Below are 26239 nucleotides of genomic sequence, written 5' to 3'. Positions count from 1 at the left end.
CAGTTTATGACTCACGACTACAGTCATCAGTCAACAAAAGAAGATCCACGGATGATGGCATTCTTTGACTCACTTGTGCAACGTGAAATTGAAGGATGGATCTCTGATGACATTCACAGTTCTGATGTCTCTACTACTGCCTATGCAGTTGCATCCTCTCAGTCTGATTCTGAATCTGCATTTACAGGTATGAAATAAGTTTCTTATGAAATTATATTCACCACTGTATATATTTTGTGTTTGTTGCCAAGTAAAAGGCTTATGTAACCAGTCAAGAAAGGAAAAAAAGTTTGAAATGAAATTATGCGTCATGTTACTGAGTAATACTTACCTCAGAAGCAGAGAGGGGGACATTTGTTTCACTTGGAATCTGAGAGAACAGGAGTACCACATTTTGCTGAGCTTTTGTAGGGTGGCTTTGGAGCAAGGGAAGAAAGTCATTTGGGTGGATAAATCTTGTTTCACTCAGTTTCCGACTTCTGGCCCTGTTCACATTCCAAGATTTAAACATGCAGGGATTCAGTGATGGTTTGGGCAGCGATAACATGGTATTTCCATAGGGCCCATTGTTACTCTGCAAAGCTGCATTACCATCAAGAACTATGTGGCCATTTTGGCTAGTTAGATCCATTTCATTGTACAATGTTTATTCCCCCATGATGATGCTGTGCTCCATGATAACAGGGACCCTGGTCACAGCTCGCATCATCCAGGACTGGTTTTGAAGGCAAGAGGATTAATTGGTAAATCTCCCCTGTTCACTATAGTCACCAAATCTCAATATTACTGAGCCTTTGTAATCTACTTTCGAGAGAAGGGTGCATGATTGCTATCCACCTCCATCATCTGTACCTGAAGTTTCCCACTATTTTGCAGGAAGAATGGTATAAGATTCCCCTGAAAACCATACAGGACTTGTAGTTACCTGTTCAGAGAATGTGATGTTTGCCTGCTTTATTTCTTTGTTGATTGTCCTCAGTGTCGACATACTGAGTCGCTACACTGGCTGAAAAATGGGGGGTGGAAAATCTACACTGACTACTTTAAATGATGTAGCTGACAGGTGCACATTTGTGTTTCACAGTTCTTTACTTTCACTGTTCACAAGCCCCCAATACACATGGTTAATATGGCCATTGGACTATTGTTTAACTTTCGATAAGTCTCATTAATGGGTTGCAGGCAAACATCCACATACTGCTGCAATAGTTTACTGTTGAATATTTGTGAGCATTAAAAAGCATAACCACATAGTTTACAGTTCTTTCAGAATAATCATGTATGTATGGAACAGACACTGTCATTGTTTTAATACATGGCCTAATTGTGTTACACTTATTTCACAGTTAAGTTGTTGCATTGTTGTTCTAACCAACACAGATTTCTCATCTGGAACTCGTCTGTGGACTGACTTGTCTTGGGATCAAAAATTGGGCCCTTATGTATCCTCACAATAATAGTCACTGAAACTATACTTTTTGATGTTTGATTTACAGAAATTGCTATTAAAATGTCACTCATCAAATTAACTGAATACATCAAAATCTACCTTCTTTTTAACAGTTTCTCCTACTACAAGAGTTAGGCCAAATTATTTGTTTAAATCATGAAATTAACAAATATCATTATGCAAACAATACTTTTGACAAAACTGTCAATTACTTTGGAATTAATTAAGGGCTGGCTTTACTAACATGTTTTCGAATAGAACCAAATACATCATTTAAGAATATATTACAGTAGTTGTTCCTCCAAGTGTTTATAATTAGTACAGAATTTATATTTATTTATAGGTCAACAATAGAATTTTAAGTTACAAAACCATTACTCTATAATGAAAGGAATAGTCAAAATAAATCAGGAAATTAATTACATACATAAAAGTAAGCACAAAATTAGATCTGATGGTGTATCCTGTAAGACTGCCACCAAACTTCACTAATTACCACTGTATCTAACTTTAATCTATCCATTTCCCTTTTTAAATTTGCTAACCTACCTGCCCAATTAAGGGATCTGACATTCCATGCTTTGATCCGTAGAATGCCAGTGTTCTTTCTATTGATAATGACGTCGTCCTGAGTAGTCCCCGCCCAGATATTCAAATGGGGGACTATTTTACCTCCGGAATATTTTACCCAAGGGGACGCCATCATCATTTAACCATACAGTAAAGCTGCATGCCCTCAGGAAAAACTATGGCTGTAGTTTCCCCTTGCTTTCAGCCGTTTGCAGTACCAGCACAGCAAGTCCGTTTTGGTTGATGTTACAATGCCAGATCAGCCAATCATCCAGACCGTTGCCCCTACAACTGCTGAAAAGGCTGCTGCCCCTCTTCAGCAACCACACATTTGTCTGACCTTTCAATAGCTATCCCTCCATTGTAGTTGCACCTTTATTGCAGAATTGCACAAAATAATATTAATGGCATAGGAGACTATCTGAGTTGCTGTCTTAGATTGTTTGCAGATGATGCTGTTATTTACCGCCTTCTAAAGTCATTATATGTTCAAAATGACTTGCAAAATAATTTAGATAAGGTTCTGTATGGTGCGAAAAGTGACCACTGACCCTGAAGAAAGAAAAGTGTGAAGTTATTCAGATGAGTACTAAAAGAAATGGAGTGGCAATCATTAAAACAAAGATGTTTTTCATTGTGACAGATCTTCTCATGAAATTTCAATCACCAGTTTTCTCCTCCGATTGTGAAAACATTCTGTTGGCACCCACCTACATAGGGAGAAATGATCATCATGATAAAATAGGAGGAATCAGGGCTCTCACAGAAAAATTTTTATGCTCGTTTTCCCCGTGTGCCGTTCAAGAGTGAAACGGTAGAGAGACAGCTTGAAGGTGGTTCATTGAACGCTCTGCCAGACACTTTATTGTGAATAGCAGAGTAATCACATAGATGTAGATGTAGATGTAGGTGCCTGAATAAATGAGTCACTCTATATGGAAAGATAAAGAATCTGCACCAAAGCACACTCGTGATCCTTGAACATGAGTGGAGCATTGAACAAACACCAAAACCTAAGCCAGAATGCCCAAGTCTAAAAAAGCAGGCCTGAATAGCAACTAGCAGTATTATGAAAAGGATAGTTGCTCCTCAACATATAATGGAAATGCTGAGTCACAGACAGGCCCAACAAAAAGACGTGTCCCATACATCCTTCTGTCACCACCCATTCCAGTCCAGTCTCAAGCATCACCTGTTTCATCAAAGGCAGGGCTACCTGTGAAACCAGTCTACAAACTAAGCTGCAACTACCATGCTGCATTCTTCATGGGCATGGCACCTAACAAGCTGCATCTACATGAATGGCTACTGGCAAACTGTGGCCAAGAAATAGCTGGACCTGTTGCCGAGCACCCCCTCCACACAATGTTCTTCATTTCAGTGGCTGCTTTCCACAGTCTGTGCCAGGATCCTTCCCACCAACATCAGCTTTTCTGAATTGCACGGGTGGGAACTCTCTCTGTAATATATCCTGTGTTCCCATAACCCTTCTGGCCTCAACCTTTGTTAATCTCTCTCCTTACCCTATAGCCCATTCCCTGTTCTCATTCCACCACTACACTGTATTCTATTCCTATTCCACCAATGCACACACAGTCTTTTTACCTCTCCCTTTTTCTGCTACCCCCCCCCCCCCCCCTCTCCTCCTTCCTTCTAACCTCCTGACTGCAACTAGCTGCCCTACCCTCTCTCCACCTCATCCCTGTATGCTCCCACAAGCTGCACTTTACTATCCCACACCCCTGTGTGTGTGTGTGTGTGTGTGTGTGTGTGTGTGTGTGTGTGTGTGTGTGTGTTTTTCTTTTTCTTCTTCTTCTTCTTCTTCTTCTTCTTCTTCTTCTATCTCCAACAAAGGCCTTGTTGCCTGAAAGCTCATTTTCTGACAATCTTTATGTTTGCCTATCTGTGACTCACCATCTCTGTCCTATATTGTAACAACTATTCTGTTCATAATATTATTACATTCTATACTGGATTTTCCAGTGTTGAATAGCAACTAGGCATCATGCAACTAAACACGAGGCATAAGATACTAGATTGATTGGTGGTGGATCACTTACCCCATGGCCATTAGTGAGTCACATCATGTGACTGTAGGCACACCCCTGGTGGCGTTTGACTAAATTTAACTGTAGTGGCACTGCTCCATTATTGCTAATGTCCTCTGGTGGGTATATTAAATCCCTCCTCCCTGAAATTGCTATGTATGATCAAAAGTTACCCTGATGGTTTCTGTGATGGTGGAGGTGGGTGACGGGAGGGATATCGCCTGCTGCCAGTGGATTGAGGACCATCGGCATGGTGTCAACCCCAACAGGAAGCTCATTTGAGGGCTGTGGTAGCGGAGGAGGCAAGAGTGCATCTGCTGCTTGAGAGTGATCCAGTGCCATGGGGGCAAGGTGCAGTTTGGGTGGAAGGAGCATTCCATCACCTTATGTTCCCAAATTGTGATCCCATCACATGTCTCTGAGCAGGGGTATCAGGATGGAGGTTGACCATGGCACAGGATATGTGGGAGAGGACAAGAGGCCTGGTTTCAGGCGACCCTTGTGTCTGTTCTGCAGGGTGGAGGAGGAGTTAAGTACAGGGGCGCTGATTGAAACTGTGGTGGTGGCCAGAGCTGGTTGCAATGGCAAGCAGACGAAGTCCCCCATCTTCCATGTTGAACAACTGATGACTTCTGTGGCTGGTGACAATGCCAATGGCCCACCCTAGATGCTGGCCAAACATGAAGTCCAGGCACCAGCACTTTGTATGTAGGAGGGAAACAGAGCATGGGATGCAGGAGATCTAACAGGGTGTGATGCCTGTGGCCATACAGAAGTTTGGCTGGAGTAACATCATTGTTGGGGATGGACCAATATCTCACAAGGCAGTTGTGCAATGCTTCCTCAGTCGGTGATGTTTGTAAGGCCTTCTGAATCTGTATTTCGAATATACAGATTCAGCTGTTCAGCCTCCTTGTTGGAGGCAGGATGAAAAGGCATGGTGGTTTGATGGTTGACACTGTTTAGGCAACAGAAAGTTTCAAACTGAGTTGACACAAATTGAGGCCCATTGTCAGATACTATGGTGCAAGTTGTGCTCTCAATGGTGAAAATCCTGTCAAGGGCATGAAAGGTGCCAAGGATGGTAGTGGACATGTGAGAAATTTGAAAGGGCATCCATAACCAACAGCCACATAGATCCCTGAAATGAACCAGCAAAATTGAAGTGAACCCTCTCCCATGGGTGGTCAAGGCAGAGCCACGACAAAAAACTTTAGACTGCGGACTCCTAATTGGAGGAGCAGGCATTGCAGAAGCAGCATGTGTGTTCATTGTAAGCTTGATGCTGGGAAAGTAGATGTGCTGCCGGGCCAATGCCTTCATGTGCCTTATCCCCTTATGGGATGGATGAAAGAGCTGGACAATGCAGGACCAGAATGGAGCCAGATTGACAACCCATCAGTCAGAGTTTTCCATGAGCAACGTCTAGACACACCAAGAGGTATTGAGCTGGTGATGTAGTGTGAAATATTTTTGAAGAACCGGGTCAGCTTGGCAGGACCCAATCTCCGGGTAACCCTTTTGGACTGCTGACAAAACTTTTTACATGTTGGGGTTGTGGGATGACTTTGCAGTGACCTCGTGTGCCAGTGGGTATTTGTCCAAAGCTATTTGCTGCTGTTAATCTAATGCAAAACAAACAGTTTCATGGCAGTTGAGTTCCTCAGTGGGGCCAGGAGGGAGATGGGACAGGGCATCTGCGTTAGCATATTGGGTGATGGGGTGAAGATGGACGTCATTATGATACCCATTTGAAAACAATGCCCAGCACTGCAGATGCTGTTCTGTCATACGTAAGAGCTCAAATCAATGCCCAAATGAGGAAACCAATGGGTTGTGGGCACTCAGTGGGTGAAATTTGCTGCTTTACAAATATTCACAAAACTTTTTAACACTCTTTCTCAATTTGGAAGTAGTTGAGTTGCTGAATGTGAAGGCAATTGGACCTCTATACCATCTCACAACTTAAGCCAAAACCACTGAAATACTGTCCTGATTTGCGTCTGTTGCTGGTATTATTGGGCAAATGTGAATGCCATTAGTAAAAGCATGCTGAGCTTCCAAAGCTACCTTGAAGGATTTAGAAATTTCAACCATTTCACCAAGACTAGGATCATACTTGACCAAAACTTTAGCACTGACCTCCCTGTCAGGGCCAGGCACAAATCACATCCTGAATCAACAATTCCACAAATGAAACTCCACAGTTCTGGCACAGAAAACGGCAATTGTCCACAGTTCTGGCACAGAAAACGGCAATTGTGTATGAAATGCTGCAAATTGGCCCAAGTGGCATATGATTGTCCACTTTGTTTATGACATTGATCAAACTGAAACCTAGCAGCAACATGGCACATCTGCTGAGCATAGTATTCAGTTCACAGAGCACAAAGATAACTTAGACAGTTCACTAGGTTCCAAGGGTGCCTGCAATTTCTGCACTACTTTGTACAAATGATTGCTAGAAGATAAAGAGGAGTCACATTTCTGCTTACTGGAAATATTGAATGCACAATAAAGCAGGTCAGAATGTTGGAGATAGATGTCCCAGCTCTCAGAAATCTCATCAAAGGAAGCAAATGTCAATGGTAGTACATGTGCCACCTCTGACTGACATGGGTGCTGTTGTTGCTGGGACATGGGCTACGGGAGAGCAGACTACTGTTTCTGCTGAGCTGCAAACTGTTGCTGTTGGAATGACAGCTGTTGCAGCCACAGTTCCATAAATTTGGGGTCCATAACACAGGAACCGAAGATGAAGACAACACCATAAAATGATGGGATAAGAAGTAAAGAATCTACACCTGATACACACTCATGATCTGTGAACAAAACCAGTATTGTTGTGAGCAGAGCACTGGACAAACACCAATAATGTAAGTCAGAATGTTTAAACCTAAAGCATGGTTGAACACCGAATAGCAACTAGGCATGACAGAACTGAGCGCCTGCAGTATATGATACTAGTCTGAGCTGTGGGTGCCCGCTTACCCTGTGACACTCAGTGGGTCAGACCATGAGACTCTGTGGCTGCATCTCAGTGGTGCATGACTAAGTATAACTGTAGTGCCTCTGCTCCATTATCACTAACATGTGCTGGCAGGTATAGTAGAAAACAGAACACACATTTGTACAAAAAATGAAGTATCAAATTGAAAGTGGCCTATAGTTTATTTACTTCTCATACACACTGCACACTGATTAAATGTTGTCAAGCAATGATTCAAGACAATGTTTAATTTTTGTGAATGTAGAATTTTGTTTCGTAGTAACTTCTCCTCAATGACTATCATGCAGAAATGGATAGAAAAAAATTAAAAATAAGTAGAGACAAGGAAAGCCAGACTTTTGGCATTAAACGAGGAGCATCAGCCTCCTGCTCTTCAATTCCACTGACAAAATTTTGCAGGAAAATTGTTCCCTAGGTATTGCCACCATACTATCTAGACCCAAATCCTATAAAACTGGTCTAGAATCTGGCAAAGAATAAGACCCGTAGTTGCAATATACCAGGTAGCCTGAAACCTGTAACCTGAAACAATAATGGCTGACTCTAACCTGAAACAATAAAGACTGATACTTCTGTTGTCTCAAACAAGTGTCAACTTGCCTGCTGCAAGCCTTTTCATGTAGTGCTGCTTCGGTGTCTTAATTGGGAAACAAAAGATCTACATCTACATCTACATACATACTCTGCAATCCACCACGGTGCATGGCGGAGGGTACCTCGTACCACAACTAGCATCTTCTCTCCCTGTTCCACTCCCAAACAGAACGAAGGAAAAATGACTGCTTATATGCCTCTGTACGAGCCCTAATTTCTCTTATCTTATCTTTGTGGTCTTTCCGCGAAATGTAAGTGGGCGGCAGTAAAATTGTGCTGCAGTCAGTCTCAAATGTGGTTCTCTAAATTTCCTCAGTAGCGATTCACGAAAAGAACGTCTCCTTTCCTCTAGAAACTCCCACCCGAGTTCCTGAAGCATTTCCGTAACACTCGCGTGATGATCAAACCTACCAGTAACAAATCTAGCAACTCGCCTCTGAATTGCTTCTATGTCCTCCTTCAATCCGACCTGATAGGATTCCCAAACGCTCGAGCAGTATTCAAGAATAGGTTGTATTAGTGTTTTATAAGCGGTCTCCCTTACAGATGAACCACATCTTCCCAAAATTCTATGAATGAACTGAAGATGACTATCCGCCTTCCCCACAACTGCCATTACATGCTTGTCCCACTTCATATCGCTCTGCAATGTTACACCCAAATATTTAATCGAAGTGACTGTGTCAAGCGCTACACTACTGATGGAGTATTCAAACATTACATGATTCTTTTTCCTATTCATCTGCATTAATTTACATTTATCTATATTTAGAGTTAGCTGCCATTCTTTACACCAATCACAAATCCTGTCCAAGTCATCTTGTATCCTCCTACAGTCACTCAACGACAACACCTTCCCGTACACCACAGAATCATCAGCAAACAGCCGCACATTGCTATCCACCCTATCCAAAAGGTCATTTATGTAGATAGAAAACAACAGCAGACCTACCACGCTTCCCTGGGGCATTCCAGATGATACCCTCACCTCCGATGAACACTCACCATCGAGGACAACATACTGGGTTCTATTACTTAAGAAGTCTTCGAGCCACTCACATACTTGGGAACCAATCCCATATGCTCGTACCTTAGTTAGGAGTCTGCAGTGGGGCACAGAGTCAAACGCTTTCCGGAAGTCAAGGAATATGGCATCCGTCTGATAACCTTCATCCATGGTTCACAAGATATAATGTGAAAAAAGGGCGAGTTGCGTTTCGCAGGAGCGATGCTTTCTAAAGCCGTGCTGATGCATGGACAGCAACTTTTCTGTCTCAAGGAAATTCATTGTATTCGAACTGAGAATATGTTCAAGAATCCTGCAACAAACCGATGTTAAGGATATTGGTCTGTAATTTTGAGGATCCGTCCTTCTAACCTTCTTCTACACAGGCGTCACCTGTGCTTTTTTCCAGTCGCTTGGGACTTTACATTGGGCAAGAGATTTGCGATAAATGCAAGCTATCTAAGGAGCCAATGCAGTAGAGTATTCTCTGTAAAACCGAATTGGAATCCCATCAGGACCTGGCGATTTATTTATCTTCAACCCATTCAGCTGCTTCACAACCCCAGGGATGTCTATCACTATGGGAATCTGTATGAGACTCAAAGATGAAGCAACCACCATGTATACACACATTAAAATCTTGTACCTAGGATAATGTTGAGAAGACTAGAGGAATCTTAAAACTTTAAAGTGTTCATCAGACACGGTACCTACGATCTCAGTGATGCTAACCAAGAACTCTAACCTGTACACCATGTGGTCATTTTGGTTTTGTAGCTGTGACATTAGCTTTTATATTGTGTCATTAGAAGTCTTGAAAGGATGTGCATTACACCAAAAACGTGTGACAACTACTGATTGACAAATAGTGCGATGGACAAGGAAACTGACTATGTAATGGAATGAGTTGGCATGGATTCAAACAAAGAGTTGGCATTATCATCTGTAATTGAAGCGGCAGACAGCATGTAAAGAGTCACGCCAGTGGTAGATAATAGCATCATAGGGTAATGTAGTTTCATGGATACTGTCAGCAAAGTGTGATGAGTAGGTGAGCCATGTGAGAAATATGCATGTTTTATTTCTGCTCTTGTTATAATGGGCACTGCATTCAGTGGTGCTTGGACGATGTGTGGTGTACCACAGTGCTCCACTTGGAATAATAGTGAAGTGTACATTACTGCTACCACCCCTCCATGATTCTCGGGAACACACTGATGCTGCTGTCGTGGCCAGGTTACCAGTTTGGTTTTCTGAGTACTTAATACGACAAACCGAAGATTTCTTATTGGGAAACACACATCACATAAGGTGACAATCTGTAAGTTTAAAACCTTAGATGTTTATTCTGCGTAAATGAATTGAAAAATGCCTTGTATTTTAGTAAGGAAGCTGTTAATTGTAGAGAATTAATAAATGTAGAGACTGCACACAATATGAGATAGATAGAGAGAGAGAGAGAGAGAGAGAGAGAGAGAGAGAGAGAGAGAGAGAGAACAAAAGTGTACATTGACATAATGAGGAGAGTCAGTGATAAGTTAGAAAAAGCATCAAAATTTATTGTAACATTTAATTTCATAATTTTGGTTGAATGTTTTAAGATTGGTTGCCTGAGCTTAATGAGGTGTAACCAAAGAAAAAGCAAGGAATTATTTTTTAAAAGCTGTGTATTTTCAAATTGTTTACAAAACAACCTTCTCCCTTCAAAATACTCTCCATTACAACTAATACATTTGTCCCACCAGTATTTCCACTGTATGAACCTTTTTATGTAGTCATCTCTAGAAATGGATGTCACCTCCACCCTTTTTTTTTTTTTTTTTCTTCCAGTGTTGGCAGATTGGTGACCTTTCATGTCCAGTTTCATTCATGGATATAAGAAAAAGTTTCACAGAGCCAGGTTAGGCGAATAAGGTTGTGGGGCAGTGGAACTATGCCATTCTTAGTCAAAAACTGTCTAACAGAGATGGCTGTATGTGTAGGTGTGTTGTCTTGGTGAAAGAACCAGTCTGCTGTCACCACAAATCAGTTCTTTTTATGAACACAGTTGTGCAATCTTCTTAAAAGGTCTGTGAGCACAAGCTCTCGAGTTTTTGCAATATTTTCATCAAATCAGGTAGTAGATGGACAGCACTAGTGAAAACAATTATTGCAGATGAACAGAAGCAGCCAGGTCGACAACACAAGAAATTTTGTCAAGTCATCTTGTATCTTTCTGCAGTCACTCAACCACACCTTACTGTACAACACAGCATCATGAGCAAAGAAATGCAGATTGCTGCCCATCCTGTCCAGCAAATCATTTATGTATATAGAGAATAACAACGGTTCTGTGACACTCTCACACGGCACTCCTGACGATACCCTTGTCTCTGATGAACACTTGCCATTGAGGACAACATACTGGGTTCTATTATTTAAGATGTCTTCGAGCCACTCGCATATCAGTGAACTTATTGCTTATGCTCATACCTTCGTTAACAGACTGCAATGGGGTACCGTGTTGGATGCTTTCCAGAAATCTAGAAATATGGGATCTGCCTATTGCCCTTTATCCTCAGTTCGCAGTATGTCATGTGAGGAAAGTGCAAATTGAGTTTTGCGCGAGTGATGCTGTCTAAAACCATGCTGATTCATGGACATAAGCTTCTCAGTCTCAAGAAAATTTATTATATTCAAAATGAGAATATGTTCAAGGATTCTGCAGCAAACTGATGTTAGGGATTTTTGTCTGTAACTCTGTGAGTCTGTTCTTTTACATTTCTTGTATATGGGAGTCACCTGCACTTTTTTCCAGTTGCTTGGAACTTTGCACTGGGTGAGAAATTGGCAATAAATCCAAGCTAATTAAGGGGTGAATGCTATAGAGTACTCTTTGTGAAACAGAATTGGGGTTTCACCTTGACCTGGCAACTTATTTGTATTCAATGCTTTGAGTTGTTTCTTAATGCTAGGGATGCTTATTATTGTGTCATCCATACAGGAGTCTGTTCAATGTTCAAACGACGGTATGTATATCATGCTTGTACTTGATTGATTTCTTAAGTGCAAAATTTAGAACTTCAGTTCTCATTTTGCTATCTTCAGTTGCCATACTAGGTTGGTCAGTGAATGACTGGATGGAAGCTTTTAGACATGTTTAGTGATTTTACATATGACCAGAGGTTTTTTGGTTCTCAGCCAGGTCTTTTCTTAAGGTATGACAGTGGTAGATGTATGCTTCAGGCATAGACGTTCTCACAGATGCACGAGTCTCTACTATCTTTTGCCTGTCGCATTTTGCATGCACACTTTTGAACTGAGATTGCAACAACCTTTTGTTCCTCAGAATTTTGTGAATTCTGTTGTTAAACCATTGTGGATCCTTTCTGTCCTAAATCCAATTATTAGTCACATACTTCTGCAGATCATGAGTTACAATATGTTTAAACTTTGCTGATTATTGCAGAATGTTTTTTCAAAATTTTATAAGTGCAACAGTTACAGTTTTTCAGAAAATGAGTTTTTCTGTTTTCACCTAGTTAGATATGTCCGAGCATTTGTATTTTTACACAACTACTAGATCTCGATGACATTAATAAAGTGTTCTAATGAAATATATTAAAATCTAATTTTTATAACAGTATATTTTGATGTGATTCTTCCAGTTTTCTTCAAAAGTCAATAAAAGATTCTAATTACTGCTGATATCAGTTATGTTTCCTTCTTTAATCTCATGTATTTTTTACAGAACTATTTTTTATGTGTTGTTGTGTTTATTAGATGCCTGCATTGTTGTAAAATACAAATTTTTGCATGTTTTTGACTATTGAAAATACAGGCAATAATAACAGGAATACAGAGGCATAATACATTAATGGCAGTGATAACTATTTTAATATAATTGTTCAGCTTGCATCATTATTATCAACACTACTTGAAGTATGAAATGAATTACACAAAAAGTATTACATATTACAGTCACATTTTTGTTGTCAAGTTTTCATTTTACATCTATACATTATTCGTCTAGGACATCTTTGTAAAACTCCTTTGCATCATCTGGAATTTCAAAATACTTTAGCAAGGCAAACGTGTCTTTCTTCTTTTCTATGCTTGCCATATTTTGTTTTGGTAAACGGATGGGTGTTAGTAATGTTGAATGGCATGATTTCTTTCATCTCAGGTTGTCAACTCTTACTGAATCTCCAGAGAATGTATCACTCAGTGACACATTAACAATTTTCTTTTTCCTTTCTTATATGAGATGACACACAGTCTATTCATTTTGAATGGTAACTTGGATTTTAGTACTTCCTGTGCACTATGTTTTAGATTTTCAACAGTCCAGTCTGTCTTTTGAACTCTGAGAGCACCATACTCTTCTAAAATATCATAATATTCTTTACGAGACATGATGCTTTCTTTTTTTCTGGAAGACATCTCAAGTCTACCAAACACTCGGTCTGGAGGCATGTAGCTACGGCCATGAATAGGGAAGAAGTAACAAATATTATTGAATTTTGTACTCCTTTTTAAAAATGCCATCATACAACCTTTTTTGCTGCTACAAGAATCTGAAAATAGATGTATAGTATTGGTGGATTTTTGTCTAAGTCAGGAAGTAAGTCCAGCAAAGCCAAAGAAACTTGATTGCATCCCCTTGAAGATTCTGTCTCCAACCAGGTGTAAAAATTGGTGCTTTCTGTTTTTGGCTCCTAAGTGTGATTATGATGAACTTGATTGTATAACCATACTTGTCTATCTTAGAACACATCACTGAGTGATAGTTTTGGAATAGGCTGGTTTTGCTGCACATCAAAGCAAATCTTATGACTTAAGATTATCTTACGTAATTATACCATAAAATTGTTTTGCATGACTTTTATTTCCATTAAACCAACTTTACAAGAGGAACAGGTATCGGTATGAGGAGTCCTGAATGATAAATTTAAACGTTTGTAAAATATATGCTTGCATTTTGATAAGTACCATTGTTTTAGTCCTATTTTTTTCCTTTTTCACAGAATCTCTTGAACATTTTATTGACTGTGTTATGTGAAGGCAAATAACCTCTTGTAGACTTTGTCCTTTCATAGTGGCTCTCTCTGCATTTATATATCATTCCAAATGGCAGTAGTTACCTCCTTATGATCCTTTACTGTTGTGTCACCTCCTCTCCTTTCCTCTCTTTTAGTAGCATCCCTTCTTTATTGAACCTGTGTGCTAGGTAAGATAACATATCCGTTAACATGCCAGATACTCCTTGAAAAGAGGCAGCACAAACATGCACCACTTCACCGTTCCTTTTTCTAACGATATTCTTCATTATCACTGTTTTCTTCGTGCTTGCATTCACGGTGTCCACCACTCTGCACTAAGGTGAAGAAATATTAAGAAATTTTAACAAAAACTTATCTTGATCCATTTTATTTAATGATATTATGCAATGATGGAAGTATGTCTTCATAGTAGGAAATATTTTCATAGTAGAGCTCAGCAACTTTGTATTCTTTCATTCCTTTAGCTTTTCAAGGCAAAACCTCAAGTCCATGATTGCATTTAATCATAGGTTCCTTTTTATACTTTTTGCTTTGCATTTCAGGTCGATGTAAGCTGTTCTTGAATTTGGATTTTCCCCCATCAGAACGTACTTCGACCTGTATTCTGTTCTCAGAATCATAAGAATCATCATCCATTCTGCTTCTGCTTGCAATAATTTTTTGTAGATGAACATGTGAGCATCGAGTAACTACTTGTCCGAAAGTAATTTGCAGGTGTTCCGACGACAATGAAGGCTTGTTGCAACACTATTCCTGCCAGTAAATATTGTTCAGTAATGAGTAACATCACATAAAACAACCAGTATATTCCATTGTTGCTAACTGCTTGCTGTGGAGAGAGATCCAAGCCACCAGAAAGTAATTTTATTGCATTTGTCAGACTTTTCTGTAACTGTAAGAATGCATATATCGTGTTTTGCTAATACCTTTTGATTTAGTGTGTTCATACACAAAGCAGCAATTGACTTTTTAAAGCTTGCTTCATGAGTTGATGTAAAAGGTCAACATTATACCATACACGCCCGTCTCACCAGAATTAAGTGATGCCAGTTCACTACATAACTTAGATGCTAACAACTGTTTGTTTGGTCTTTCTAGCAGAAACACTCTCCTAACCTTCTTGACTGGTTTATTCTCTTCCGTAACTGTAGTTGCTATAATGACATTGTGATCACTAATCCCTATCTCCGTACTGATGCTGTCAATAAGGCCTGGCCTGTTTGTAGCTACAAGGTCTAAAAGATTTCTATTGTGTGTGGGCTGTTAAACTAGCTTCTCTAGACAGTTTTCAGAACATGTGTTTAAAAGTACTTAGCAAGACTGTCTGCTGTCTGTAACACCCCCCCCCCCTCTCCTCCCCCTCTGTGCCTCTGCAGGGAATCCATAAATGTCCTAGATGTCGCAGCCATACTTGATAGGTAAAGGCACCTCCTACTACTGTTTCATAATTTGTGTATTTACACACTGTTGACTATAAACTTTCTTTGAATGATTCTTCGAGTTGTCACAGCAGAATCTGGTGGCCAGTAAGAACATCCAACAGTTAACATCATTTTAAGCAGATTTGTTATATGCGACCAGATAACTTCACTGTCACCATCTACTTTGACCTCAATAGACAAAATATTTTTGTCAACTGCAATGGACCTCCCCTCATATGGCATTCTAATCTATATTTCCAACATATGTTCCATAACTCGCTAAATATCTCAGAAATTTCAGTATATCAGCCTGTTCACAGTCCCAAGAATAATTCAAGCTTTACATCTTTCCTGGAGGGCAGTGAATTTGGAGAACTTCAGCATGAATACTTTAACAATTTACTGATAAAATTTTGATAGTCAAAGTGTCTTCACTCTGAACACTGTCTGACTTCCCTTTCTGCATAATGACTGGTGACTGTTCACCAGAGTACCTGAAACTACTGCCCAGACTAAAAATAAAACCCATGTGCATTCCACAAGTACTCTGCTACCCATGTAGCTGCTTCCTTTGTGTAGTGTACCCCTGACCTGTCAAGGGAGCTCCAACAAATCTGCACTCAATAATGCAAGTTTAGAAATCCATAGCCAGGACTGTTCGGAGTCAATAAAGCCTTTTGTTGAACCCTCCACTTGGCTTCAAACCATACTACTCCAGACAACTCTGGGAACAATGCTGCAAATTACAAGCTCTGCTTGCACCCTGTGTGCGAGGCCAGCAATCTTCACTACATCCGCCAGTCACTTGTGTGAACTAAGGACAGCCTCAGAACCAATGCGACAGGAATTGTTGGCGCCAGTGTGACCCACTACTTGCAGGTGACTTCACCCTACATGCTTGATAGACACAGGCAAAGTTGCCTCCACATCTCAGATAAAGTCCCCCAGCAGACATACTGAGTTCACATCAGCTTTCTTTCCAGCCCTGAACACTATCTTCCTAAAGGTCTCCATAATGTGCTTAATGTTGGAGCTAGTGATAACCAGCGAACCCTTATGACATGTAGCCAATAGTTGCCTTCAGAGTGACTCTCATACTCAGTCTTGTCAAGGCTAGGGAACTGCCGTTAAATTACAAACAGAAGTTCATTGTGCTGTGGCATACATATGTACGTAATGTCCAGTCAGTTTACTTGTCCAGTCCAAGGTTATATTCTCTCTAATGATATCAACAGGATGTTGAACATAACTTCCATTTTCCCTTTCAGAGTTGTGAAGGAAGAGAGAGAAATTTGAATAATGCCCCTCTTTTTGCTGGAAAGAAATTATTTTTCCTGTGTAGGCTGTTCTTTTATTATGTAACAAACACTTACTTTCTTTATTTAGCAATTAACTGGTTTCACCTTGTAGGTTGTTATCAAGCTACGTCACAATAAAGATGGTAATGATGTATTCCACACTATGTATGTAGTAAATATATACTTCTGAAGTTGTGAACATGAAGATTTAATGTATTCTGAATTTTTCTGTAAGACAGAGGCCACCAATGTTCATTATTACCACATAAAAATACTTGGATGTTAATTTAGAATTTTGAAGCAATATTGATGGTGGAGTATTGTAATGCCAGTTATATCGGATTTGCTACACCATAAGTATTGTTTTTATGCAGGTTACCTTGAAAACTGACCATCTAGTATTTGATTTTTGACTAGTGAGTAACAGATCATAAAATCTTTTAGCTTTCTCTTTTTACTAGTCTTAAAGAACGTGGTAATAGTACTTAAAAACATCTTTCTGATTTTGTGGTGTCAGTGCTTGATTATGTTTGATAATTCAACATTGTTCACTGCCATTCGTTAATTTTTTATTTTTTATTTTTCAGTATCACCAGTCAATAATATGGAGCATAATGAAAGTGAACCACAGGAAGCCCAAAACAGGATATCACAGCTGATAGCCAGGAAACGATCTCAGTTGATGCGACATGCAAAATCTCAGAATTCAGAAGAAACTTTAAGGCTGAAGAAAAATGGCAGACATCATGGACGGTTCATGAACACTTTTCATAAGCCGCCAGGTGGTTTTGTCAGTGATACTAGTGACAGTGAGGCAAGTGTTGCAACCAAAAGGCTGCGTACAACAGAAAATGATGAAAAATACAGAAAAAAATACTCGAAAGGCATTGACTCAAGAAAAAATGGTAGTTTGTTTCATAATACAAAGTGCAAAATATCTGTTTCTAAAGCTAAGAGTAAAAGAGAACTGAAAAATAACTGTGATATTAGAAAACATAGGTTAAAGTATATGATAGCATATAGTGACTCTTCAGATGATAACAACAACAACAGCAACAACAATAATAATGATGATGACGATGATGACGATGATGATGACGATGATAAATGTGAAAATAATAATGATAATGATAATGATGATGGTGGTGATGACGAGTACGAGGAAACATGGCAACCATATGAAACAAGACGCAAAGTGTGGACAAAAACTGTAAAGCGTACCAAAAAGTCTTCTGCTTTGGAAAATCAGAATTGTGATTCTACCTCAAAGAAAACAGTCACTGTGGTACCTACTGAAGCTAGCACTAGCAATGTACAATTTTCAGACATTAGCAGTAACCGTATTAGAAAATTCTATAGGAAAAGGAGAAAACTGCATGGTGAGAAGAGAAGAAAAATAAATTTTGATATTTTGGAAACTAGTTCTAGTGGTGATGCAGAGACAAATAATTTTGATCCAGTAATGAGGAGTTATGAATGTAAGTCAGAATGTTCAAAGAATGAAGAAGGGTTGGAACAAGAAAGTACAGGGAATCTCACTAATCGCAGCAAGGACAGTACATTTGACTCAAACTTTGAAGATGAACAAAAAGAGAATTCTGTCTCTTGTGTTTCAGAGTCTGGTTTGATTGCAAAGCAGAAAGTTCCTATTTCAAAAAACAATGGGGCCTTAATCTCAGTGTCAGTTCCATATGGTAGATGTTTTGAAGCTTCTGATGTTAATTGCTCAAAATCAGATGTTTCCAATGTACATTTGAACAAAAATTGTCCTGAAAGTTCTGTAGTGAGTCACCTTGCATCAGAAAATGCATCAGTTTATTCAACACCAAATGGAAAGCAAAATAATCAATCCGTGGAAGAATATGAAACACCAGATAGTGGAATAATTGTGAAAGAATGTACAAGTACTGGAAGTGCAACATCTATTCAAGATACAGTTTGTCAACCTAGCTGTAGCAGTAGAGATAGTGTCCATGTGCAAGAAGCTTCTCATAGCACTGGGAGCAGGGGTGCAGATTGGACAGTTTTTAAGAAGTTTAGAATAAAGAACAAAGATAGAATTAGAAGAAATTTCAGAAGTCGTCATGATGATTCTGAGTCTCCTTAAAGGATCTGTGAGCTCATATCATCATAATTTACATTATTTTTTGTGTAGGCTATTAAGAGGGCTGCCAGCATTACACAAGAAAGTACTCAACAATTTTTGTGCTGTATCAGATGTCAAATTTTGCTGCCACCCTCAGTTTGGAGTTGATAGTCAGCCACTGGTGCCTAAAATATTTTGATTGATTACATTTATTGGTGAAACGACGTGAGAATTACTGTTGTAGAAAAGTCTTCATAAACCATTGAAATATTATTCCATATTGAGTGGCTTGAGTGGTGTAATTTCAGGAATACCTCACAAATGGTTTTATAACCAGTGTTAAGTAGTCTAGCATGTGTTACAACATTTTGATCATATGAACTAATTCCATTGTTCTTTTGTTTTGTTTTAGTACATTTTTTAGTGTTGGATTATCATTGCAGTTTAGCATATTAGAGCGAATTGATCTTCCTCCTGTAATTGAAAGATAAAATACTAAAATTCTGAGTACATTTTATTTAACATGCTCTAATTTATGATTTATTGTGTGTTATTTTTCATTTTTGAGAGTCTGTTAGTGACATAAAGTTACTGAAGAAGTATTTTTTAATTACATAAGTTGTCTGTAAAGTCCGTGTTCTTTCAGATGTTCAAACAATGTCACTTTTTGTGGGTAGCATTAAATGTAAATCTAGTCAGTATGGTGAAGGACTGATCATATATTGTAAAGAGATATATGTTGAAACTTATACTTCCATAAAAATATGAAGCTTCTTCTTTTTCTGTAAACTTTGCAAAGTTTTCTGTAATTAAATTTTACTGATACATAATGTTAAGTGTCAGCTTGTAAGTTGTATCCACACAAAATATGATAGAGACAATTACATACCATATTTTATGCTGATTTCATTTTTATGTATTTTGTAATAAACCTTATTTTGCCATTTGGTAGTTCCGATGATTTGCTTTAGATAAGTGTTCCTTCAAATGAATATTCAAGTGTATTAAACCACTTCATGAGTGATTAATAAAAAATTTATGTGGTCTCTGAAGACAGAAGGAAATAATTATTTCAATTGCAGCTGGTATATTAGAATGAAAACAAATTTGAAGAGAGATAGTGCCTCATTATTGTGTATCTACATATGCCTTATGGTGTGTGGGCAGAGCAACTTGAAGTAAGAATCAAATTTCTGAAACTTGAAATCACAAGTGTATACCACACCTTCAATGTGGCATTGTTGGATGACAACTGAAAATACATCTTTGTTCTAGTTTATGTATTAGTCTAGTGCATGGGTAGTAAAGAAGAGTGATCAGTTATCATTCCAGTAATAGTAATTTTTTAGGAAGAAGTGTGAGCATTTTTTATTCTTCATTGCTCCCATTGAAAGAAATGACAGATTATATTTGTAATGATTTAGGAGTAAAGGAGATCACTCACCAAGTAGCAGAAGTGTTGAGTCATCAATAGGCGCACACAAAAGAGAGGGAAAACTTTTCTAGCTTTTGCTACCACTAGTGTCTTTACTGCAAATTGTCCCATGAACATTCGGGCACCAGACGTGAAATTGAACAACATTCCTTCCTACCTTTTGCTGGTTTTCTTCTACCCGGTATTTGCTATTGCACTCCCTGCAACCTACCCCCAATCTCCTTTCTTGCAGTCTTGCATACTCCTACATTCTGCTTGTGCCAGCCCCTTGACCTATTCCCCCCCTCCCCTCCCCCCCCCCTCCCACACACACACACACACACACACACACACACACACACACCAACACTTCCTGTCTCTCCACAGTTCTCCAGTTTCTTTGTTGGTATTATTTATAAAATGAAAGATGATATGAATTTCAGTAGAGCTGCCGTGCAGTATTTATAATATTTTTAAGGAAGAAAGAACAAACACCATCAAGATCTGGAAAATTAGAAGATATGGGATGTACCTTTTAAAATTAATTTAGTATTAAAAGTGAAGTGGTGCAAAATAGGTAGACATACAGCACTGCAAAGCAGAGGAGAGGGAACTGAGTGTCTTGAATAAATTTCGAAACTGTTGAAAAAAAAGTTTCTTTTGGGTTACAGTAAATATGATACTTGCAAAATGAGGCCTTTTGTCCTGCATTGGGGACCTGTGACATTTGGAATGGATTAGATTATAAAATTCAATGTCTTCATCGTATGCTACTTTATTAAAATTTATTCCGGCTTTAGCTTTTCAGGCATCATAAATTTACAACAAGAAAATGGTTTTATTAAATGTGTGAATAAAGTGAACAACTGACCAAACGATTGCAGCAGCAATATATTAGCATGTAGCCAATACCTAGAAAAACAATAGGGAGTGCATACTGAAAGATAAAGTTACAATGACTGCACTAGTGGCACTAGCAGAATACCAGGTGCAGATAATGGAAAGTACATGTATGATTCAGATTCATTGATGACATATTCATGTTTTGGATCGAGGACGAGGACGCCTTATTCACAATCCACATTTGCAACACCTTCTCCCCATTCACTTCATATTCAGCCCAACAAGTGATCTTCTTCACTGTTGACCTCCACATCAAGAATGGCCACATCAGTGACTCGTCCACATCAAACCTATCAACCACCAACAATACCTCTGCTTCAACAGCTGCCACATATTGCACAACAAGAAGTCCCTCTCATGTGGCCTAGTCATATGGGGTCATCAAATCTTAGTGAAAAACAAACCCTCTCCAAATATGCCCAGCATCTCACTGAGGCCTCCACAGAATGAAACTGCCCTCTCGAACTTGTCCAGAAACAGTTTCACATTCTCATACAGAATTTTGACTACCTCTTTTTGTGCCCTGAGATGAGAAATATCCTCTTTACTATCCTCCCCATCCATTCCACAGTGTTATTCCACTGCGCACTGAACCTACGCAATATCCTTGCCCATTGCTACTCCACCCCTACTCCCAGCCCCTTGCCCCATGGCTCACATACCTGCAATAGACCCAGGTGCAATCCTGTCCAATGAATCATACCACTGCCACCTATTCCAATCCAATCACAGGCAATTCATACCCAGCAAAGGCAGGACCACCTGTGAAAGCAGCCTTTTGACCCACCAAATTAATTACAATCATTTTGCTGTATTCTTCATGGATGTGACAACTAACAAGTTGTCTGTTCCCATAGCTAAGAGACAGCTGTACTGACAAGGTGCTGAATTTGCTGCGCAACACAATGTGATGAACTTCAGTGACTGCTTCACAGACAGTGTAACCTGTATTCTTCCCAGCGACACCAGCTTTTCTTAACAGAACAGATGAGAACTCTCCCTGCAACATATTGTTTGTTCCTGTAACCTTCCTAGTCACAGCCTTTGCTTGTCCCTGTCCTCTGCCTGCCTAGGGTATCATAGGTTGACAATATGTTCACTCTACCTGTTCCCACATGAGGCACTTGACGAAGGGGTTCTCAATGAACTACTCACTAGCTCCCCCAACACTACTTCTTTTGTTGATTCTGATGCACACAAAGTGCTTTGGGGGTCTAAAACAACATACCCCAGGGGTAGAACGATGTAGAGCCTTTCATTGAAAATGCCACCAAGTGCATGCTGCAGCACTGCAACAGAATTTTTTGCTGATATCAATCTCTTGGTACACACCCTGACCCTTGCACATGCTGCTCCATGGGAAGTGGTCAATGAGCTGCACTCAAGTGTCACTTTCCAAGCTGGATTCACCTGCTAGGCAGAGTGGTGTCCAAAAGAAAACCACCATTATGGGTGCACACCTTGGGTAGACTGGGCAGTTTACAGCCAAATTTCTGTGTTTGGACACGATGACAGTGTCCAAGAATGAGTCGATTGTATTATAAAAATTATTCCACACATAACTGAAGCAGTCTTCAGGTCAGCTGAGAAGGCAGCCTGTAACTTCGAATGCCAGTGCACAGCCATGGGTATGTTGAAGTGCTGGCCAACTGAAGAGAATCTTGCAGTATTTTGGGTAGCAAGGGCAAAATGTTGTCAATTATTTGACACAGTAAAAGAGTTTTGGCAATAGCACCTGAGCATCATCAACCAGAACACTAAAAGTACAGTCATATGGGACATGAGGGGGGTATCTTGTGGCCACTGTAATGGGGAATGGAAGTTTCCAGACTAATCCACAAGACGTTACCCAGACAATGGCAGCCTATTTTTTTCCTAGTTATCAGCTTTCTAACACTATAGAGTGGTTGCTGAGAGGCGCAGTTAGGATTTCAGTTCCACTAATGATGAAGAATAGAACTGCCCCTTTTTCATTTGGGAGCTATACTCTGCATTATCTGTGACTCTTGACATGTCACCATGCCCATTATAGTAAGTGACGGCACCTCACAAGGTGGAGCAAAGAAATCCTCCTTGCACTTTTAACTGCATTTGGACATCAGGACACTTTCCTGACTTGGGGCTAGAGGCAATTTTAATTCCACTTTTGAAACCTAGAAGGTCCTCACTAACTGTTCTGAAACCTTGGTGTGGATGGTCAACTGTCACTTTGTCTGGATCTTAAAATCCAAGCAGCTCCTTAGTTAATTTCACTGTGGGTTCAGGAAATAATGCTGCACCTTTGATAACCTGACCATCCTGGAACCAGCTATACAGTAGGCTTTCCTGTGACATCATCACTTGTTATATATATAAACAAAGATGATGTGACTTACCAAACGAAAGCGCTGGCACGTCGATAGACACACAAACAAACACAAACATACACACAAAATTCTAGCTTTCGCAACCAACGGTTGCTTCGTCAGGAAAGAGGGAAGGAGAGGGAAAGACGAAAGGATTTGGGTTTTAAGGGAGAGGGTAAGGAGTCATTCCAATCCCGGGAGTGGAAAGACTTACCTTAGGGGGAAAAAGGACGGGTATACACACACACACACACACACACACACACACACACACACACATATAACCATCCACACATATACAGACACAAGCAGACATATACAGAGGCAAAGAGTTTGGGCAGAGATGTCAGTCAAGGCGGAAGTGCAGAGGCAAAGATGTTGAATGACAGGTGAGGTATGAGTGGCGGCAACTTGAAATTAGCGGAGATTGAGGCCTGGTGGATAACAGGAAGAGAGGATATATTGAAGAGCAAGTTCCCATCTCCGGAGTTCGGATAGGTTGGTGTTAGTGGGAAGTACCCGGATGGTGTAACACTGTGCCAAGATGTGCTGGCCGTGCAACAAGGCATGTTTAGCCACAGGGTGATCCTCATTACCAACAAACACTGTCTGCCTGTGTCTATTCATGCGAATGGACAGTTTGTTGCTGGTCATTCCCACATAGAATGCGTCACAGTGTAGGCAGGTCAGTTGGTAAATCACGTGGGTGCTTTCACACATAGCTCTGCCTTTGATCGTGTACACCTTCCGGGTTACAGGACTGGAGTAGGTGGTGGTGGGAGGGTGCATGGGACAGGTTTTACACCGGGGGCGGTTACAAGGGTAGGAGCCAGAGGGTAGGTAAGGTGGTTTGGGGATTTCATAGGGATGAACTAAGAGGTTACGAAGGTTAGGTGGATGGCGGAAAGACACTCTTGGTGGAGTGGGGAGGATTTCATGAAGGATGGATCTCATTTCAGGGCAGGATTTGAGGAAGTCGTATCCCTGCTGGAGAGCCACATTCAGAGTCTGATCCAGTCCCGGAAAGTATCCTGTCACAAGTGGGGCACTTTAGTGTTTCTTCTGTGGGAGGTTCTGGGTTTGAGAGGATGAGGAAGTGGCTCTGGTTATTTGCTTCTGTACCAGGTCAGGAGGATAGTTGCGGAATGCGAAAGCACACACACACACACACACACACACACACTCACTCTCTCTCTCTCTCTCTCTCTCTCTCTCTCTCTCTCTCTCTCTCTGCCCCCCCCCCTCCCCCATCCTCCCCCTGCCTCCCTCCCTGTTCTCTCTCCTCCCTCTCTTTTACCACTCACTTTCAGTCCTGAGTTGAGGATGAGGGACACTGTTCTTAATTTTAAAGACAAGGTGAGGTTTCTGGGCTTCACATTTGACTCTTACATGCCAAATTTGTCTACTTTATGGAGCCTTCACACAATTACAACTTGATTGTGGGTGCATGGTGCATGGGTCTGCATCACTGTCTTATTTAAAAATGTTGGACATGGTGCACCATGAATGAATTTAGGTGTCTACTGTGGCCTTTAGAACCAATCCCATCTAGAGACCTTGCACAGAGGCTAGTGAGCTGCCACTTCACATCAGGTGATGAATCCTCATGACTTGACAGGCCAATGAAACACTGTCTGTGCCATACACACCTGCACACTATACCCCCTTGCTCTGCCACCAGTGGTAAGGCTTTTTGGTAATTGATGAGTAAGGATTTCCTACAGGATCTGCACATAGGACTGCCTGTTAGAGGTAGGTATGGCTGATTTTAAAATTTTAAATCAAGGTTGGAACAGATGACCATTGTGGCTCCTATAGAGGCCCAGAATTAATTTATACTTGACGCATTACAAGAAAGATGGCACTCCCACTCATAAGTTTCAGTCTCTGATGTTTAACATTTTAGATAGGCTTCCCAATTTTACAGCTGTGTAACTCAATGAACTCCAGAAGGAGCTTGGCTGTTGAATAGTGTTCCACAACTGTGTCTTCATGATACGCCTTCTCGCTGAATACAGTGTATTTACTAAAGAGCTCCATGCAGTCCTGAAGACACTAAAGCAGATAGCTCTCAAGGTATATGTTTTAGACCCCATGTTTTACTGCACTTTTTTTACTTCAATTGATCATACCATATTCCTAAATATTAACCACTCCTTCTGGGACACAATGTATTAAAAGATGTAGAATGGAACGGCACTATAAATCACCTCATTTCACGAGTGATAGGAGTATGTTATACATAATATATATAAAAGTTAAAAACATAAAAACAATTTAAAACGTGCCTAAAGGCTGTATTTATACAGTTGCATCATAAAGGTATCATATGAAAAGCTTATAACATTACCTTCTATTGGTTATTAACTCAAAGTTGAAATTAGATCCCAGTACTGATTTTTAAAAATGTTCAGTTACCTGTCGATATCTTAATAGAATGATACTTAAAAAAGGTGGACTTTGTCTTCTGAGTCTGCAGCACATGCTGGAAATCAAGAATTTAGTACTATATGCATTTGCGTAAATAAATACAATGCTTCTCAGATCCATGTGACAAATGTTCTTGAAGTACAATGAAATTAACTTTTCATGACAAAGAATTATTTCCACAGGAACATTAGACCAGCTTTACAACTCATAATATCTAAGGAAATATCAGCTTGACATTCCAGGGTTAGAATAATACAATTACAGTCTTCATTTGTTTTTCCAATCAACCTCAGCATTGTTTGACTCCAGAGCTGATGGGTCACTCAAACCTGTGCCAACAATACATGGAGGGTGCAAAAACACTCCTGGAGGTACATCTTCTTGCAGAGGTACTGCAATTGCTGTTTCCCATAGGATAAACATGTTGTTCCTTTATATAACTTGCCCCTTGAAAAATAAGCAATAAATATATGAACTCCTATATAATATTCTACCATATCATATTGTTGTGTCACTCATCAGAAAGGCAAACAGGTTTACACACCACTCTGCACAATGATACGTAACATGGCGGGTAGTTCATCACATAGCAGCTGCCACACAATTTTGTATGTGGTGACAT

At 39.9% G+C, this 26239-nt stretch overlaps 1 protein-coding gene across 1 annotated transcript in view; it reads left to right on the top strand.

Annotated features, from left to right (window-relative positions):
- Positions 1-19456, top strand: part of LOC124794793 (DDB1- and CUL4-associated factor 5) — a 112185-nt gene extending 92729 nt beyond the window's left edge. Inside the window, exons 8-9 of the mRNA XM_047258448.1 lie at positions 4-187; positions 17027-19456. Coding sequence (XP_047114404.1) covers positions 4-187; positions 17027-18546 — 1704 coding nt within the window. The 3' untranslated portion in view covers positions 18547-19456. The remainder of the gene's footprint in view (positions 1-3; positions 188-17026) is intronic.
- Positions 19457-26239: the final 6783 nt, after the last annotated feature.

Source organism: Schistocerca piceifrons, chromosome 4, assembly GCF_021461385.2.
Source record: "Schistocerca piceifrons isolate TAMUIC-IGC-003096 chromosome 4, iqSchPice1.1, whole genome shotgun sequence".
In the NCBI taxonomy this organism is placed as follows: domain Eukaryota; kingdom Metazoa; phylum Arthropoda; class Insecta; order Orthoptera; family Acrididae; genus Schistocerca; species Schistocerca piceifrons.
The sequence above is the reverse complement of the archived record's forward strand: the minus strand, read 5'-3'. Positions and strand labels throughout refer to the sequence as shown.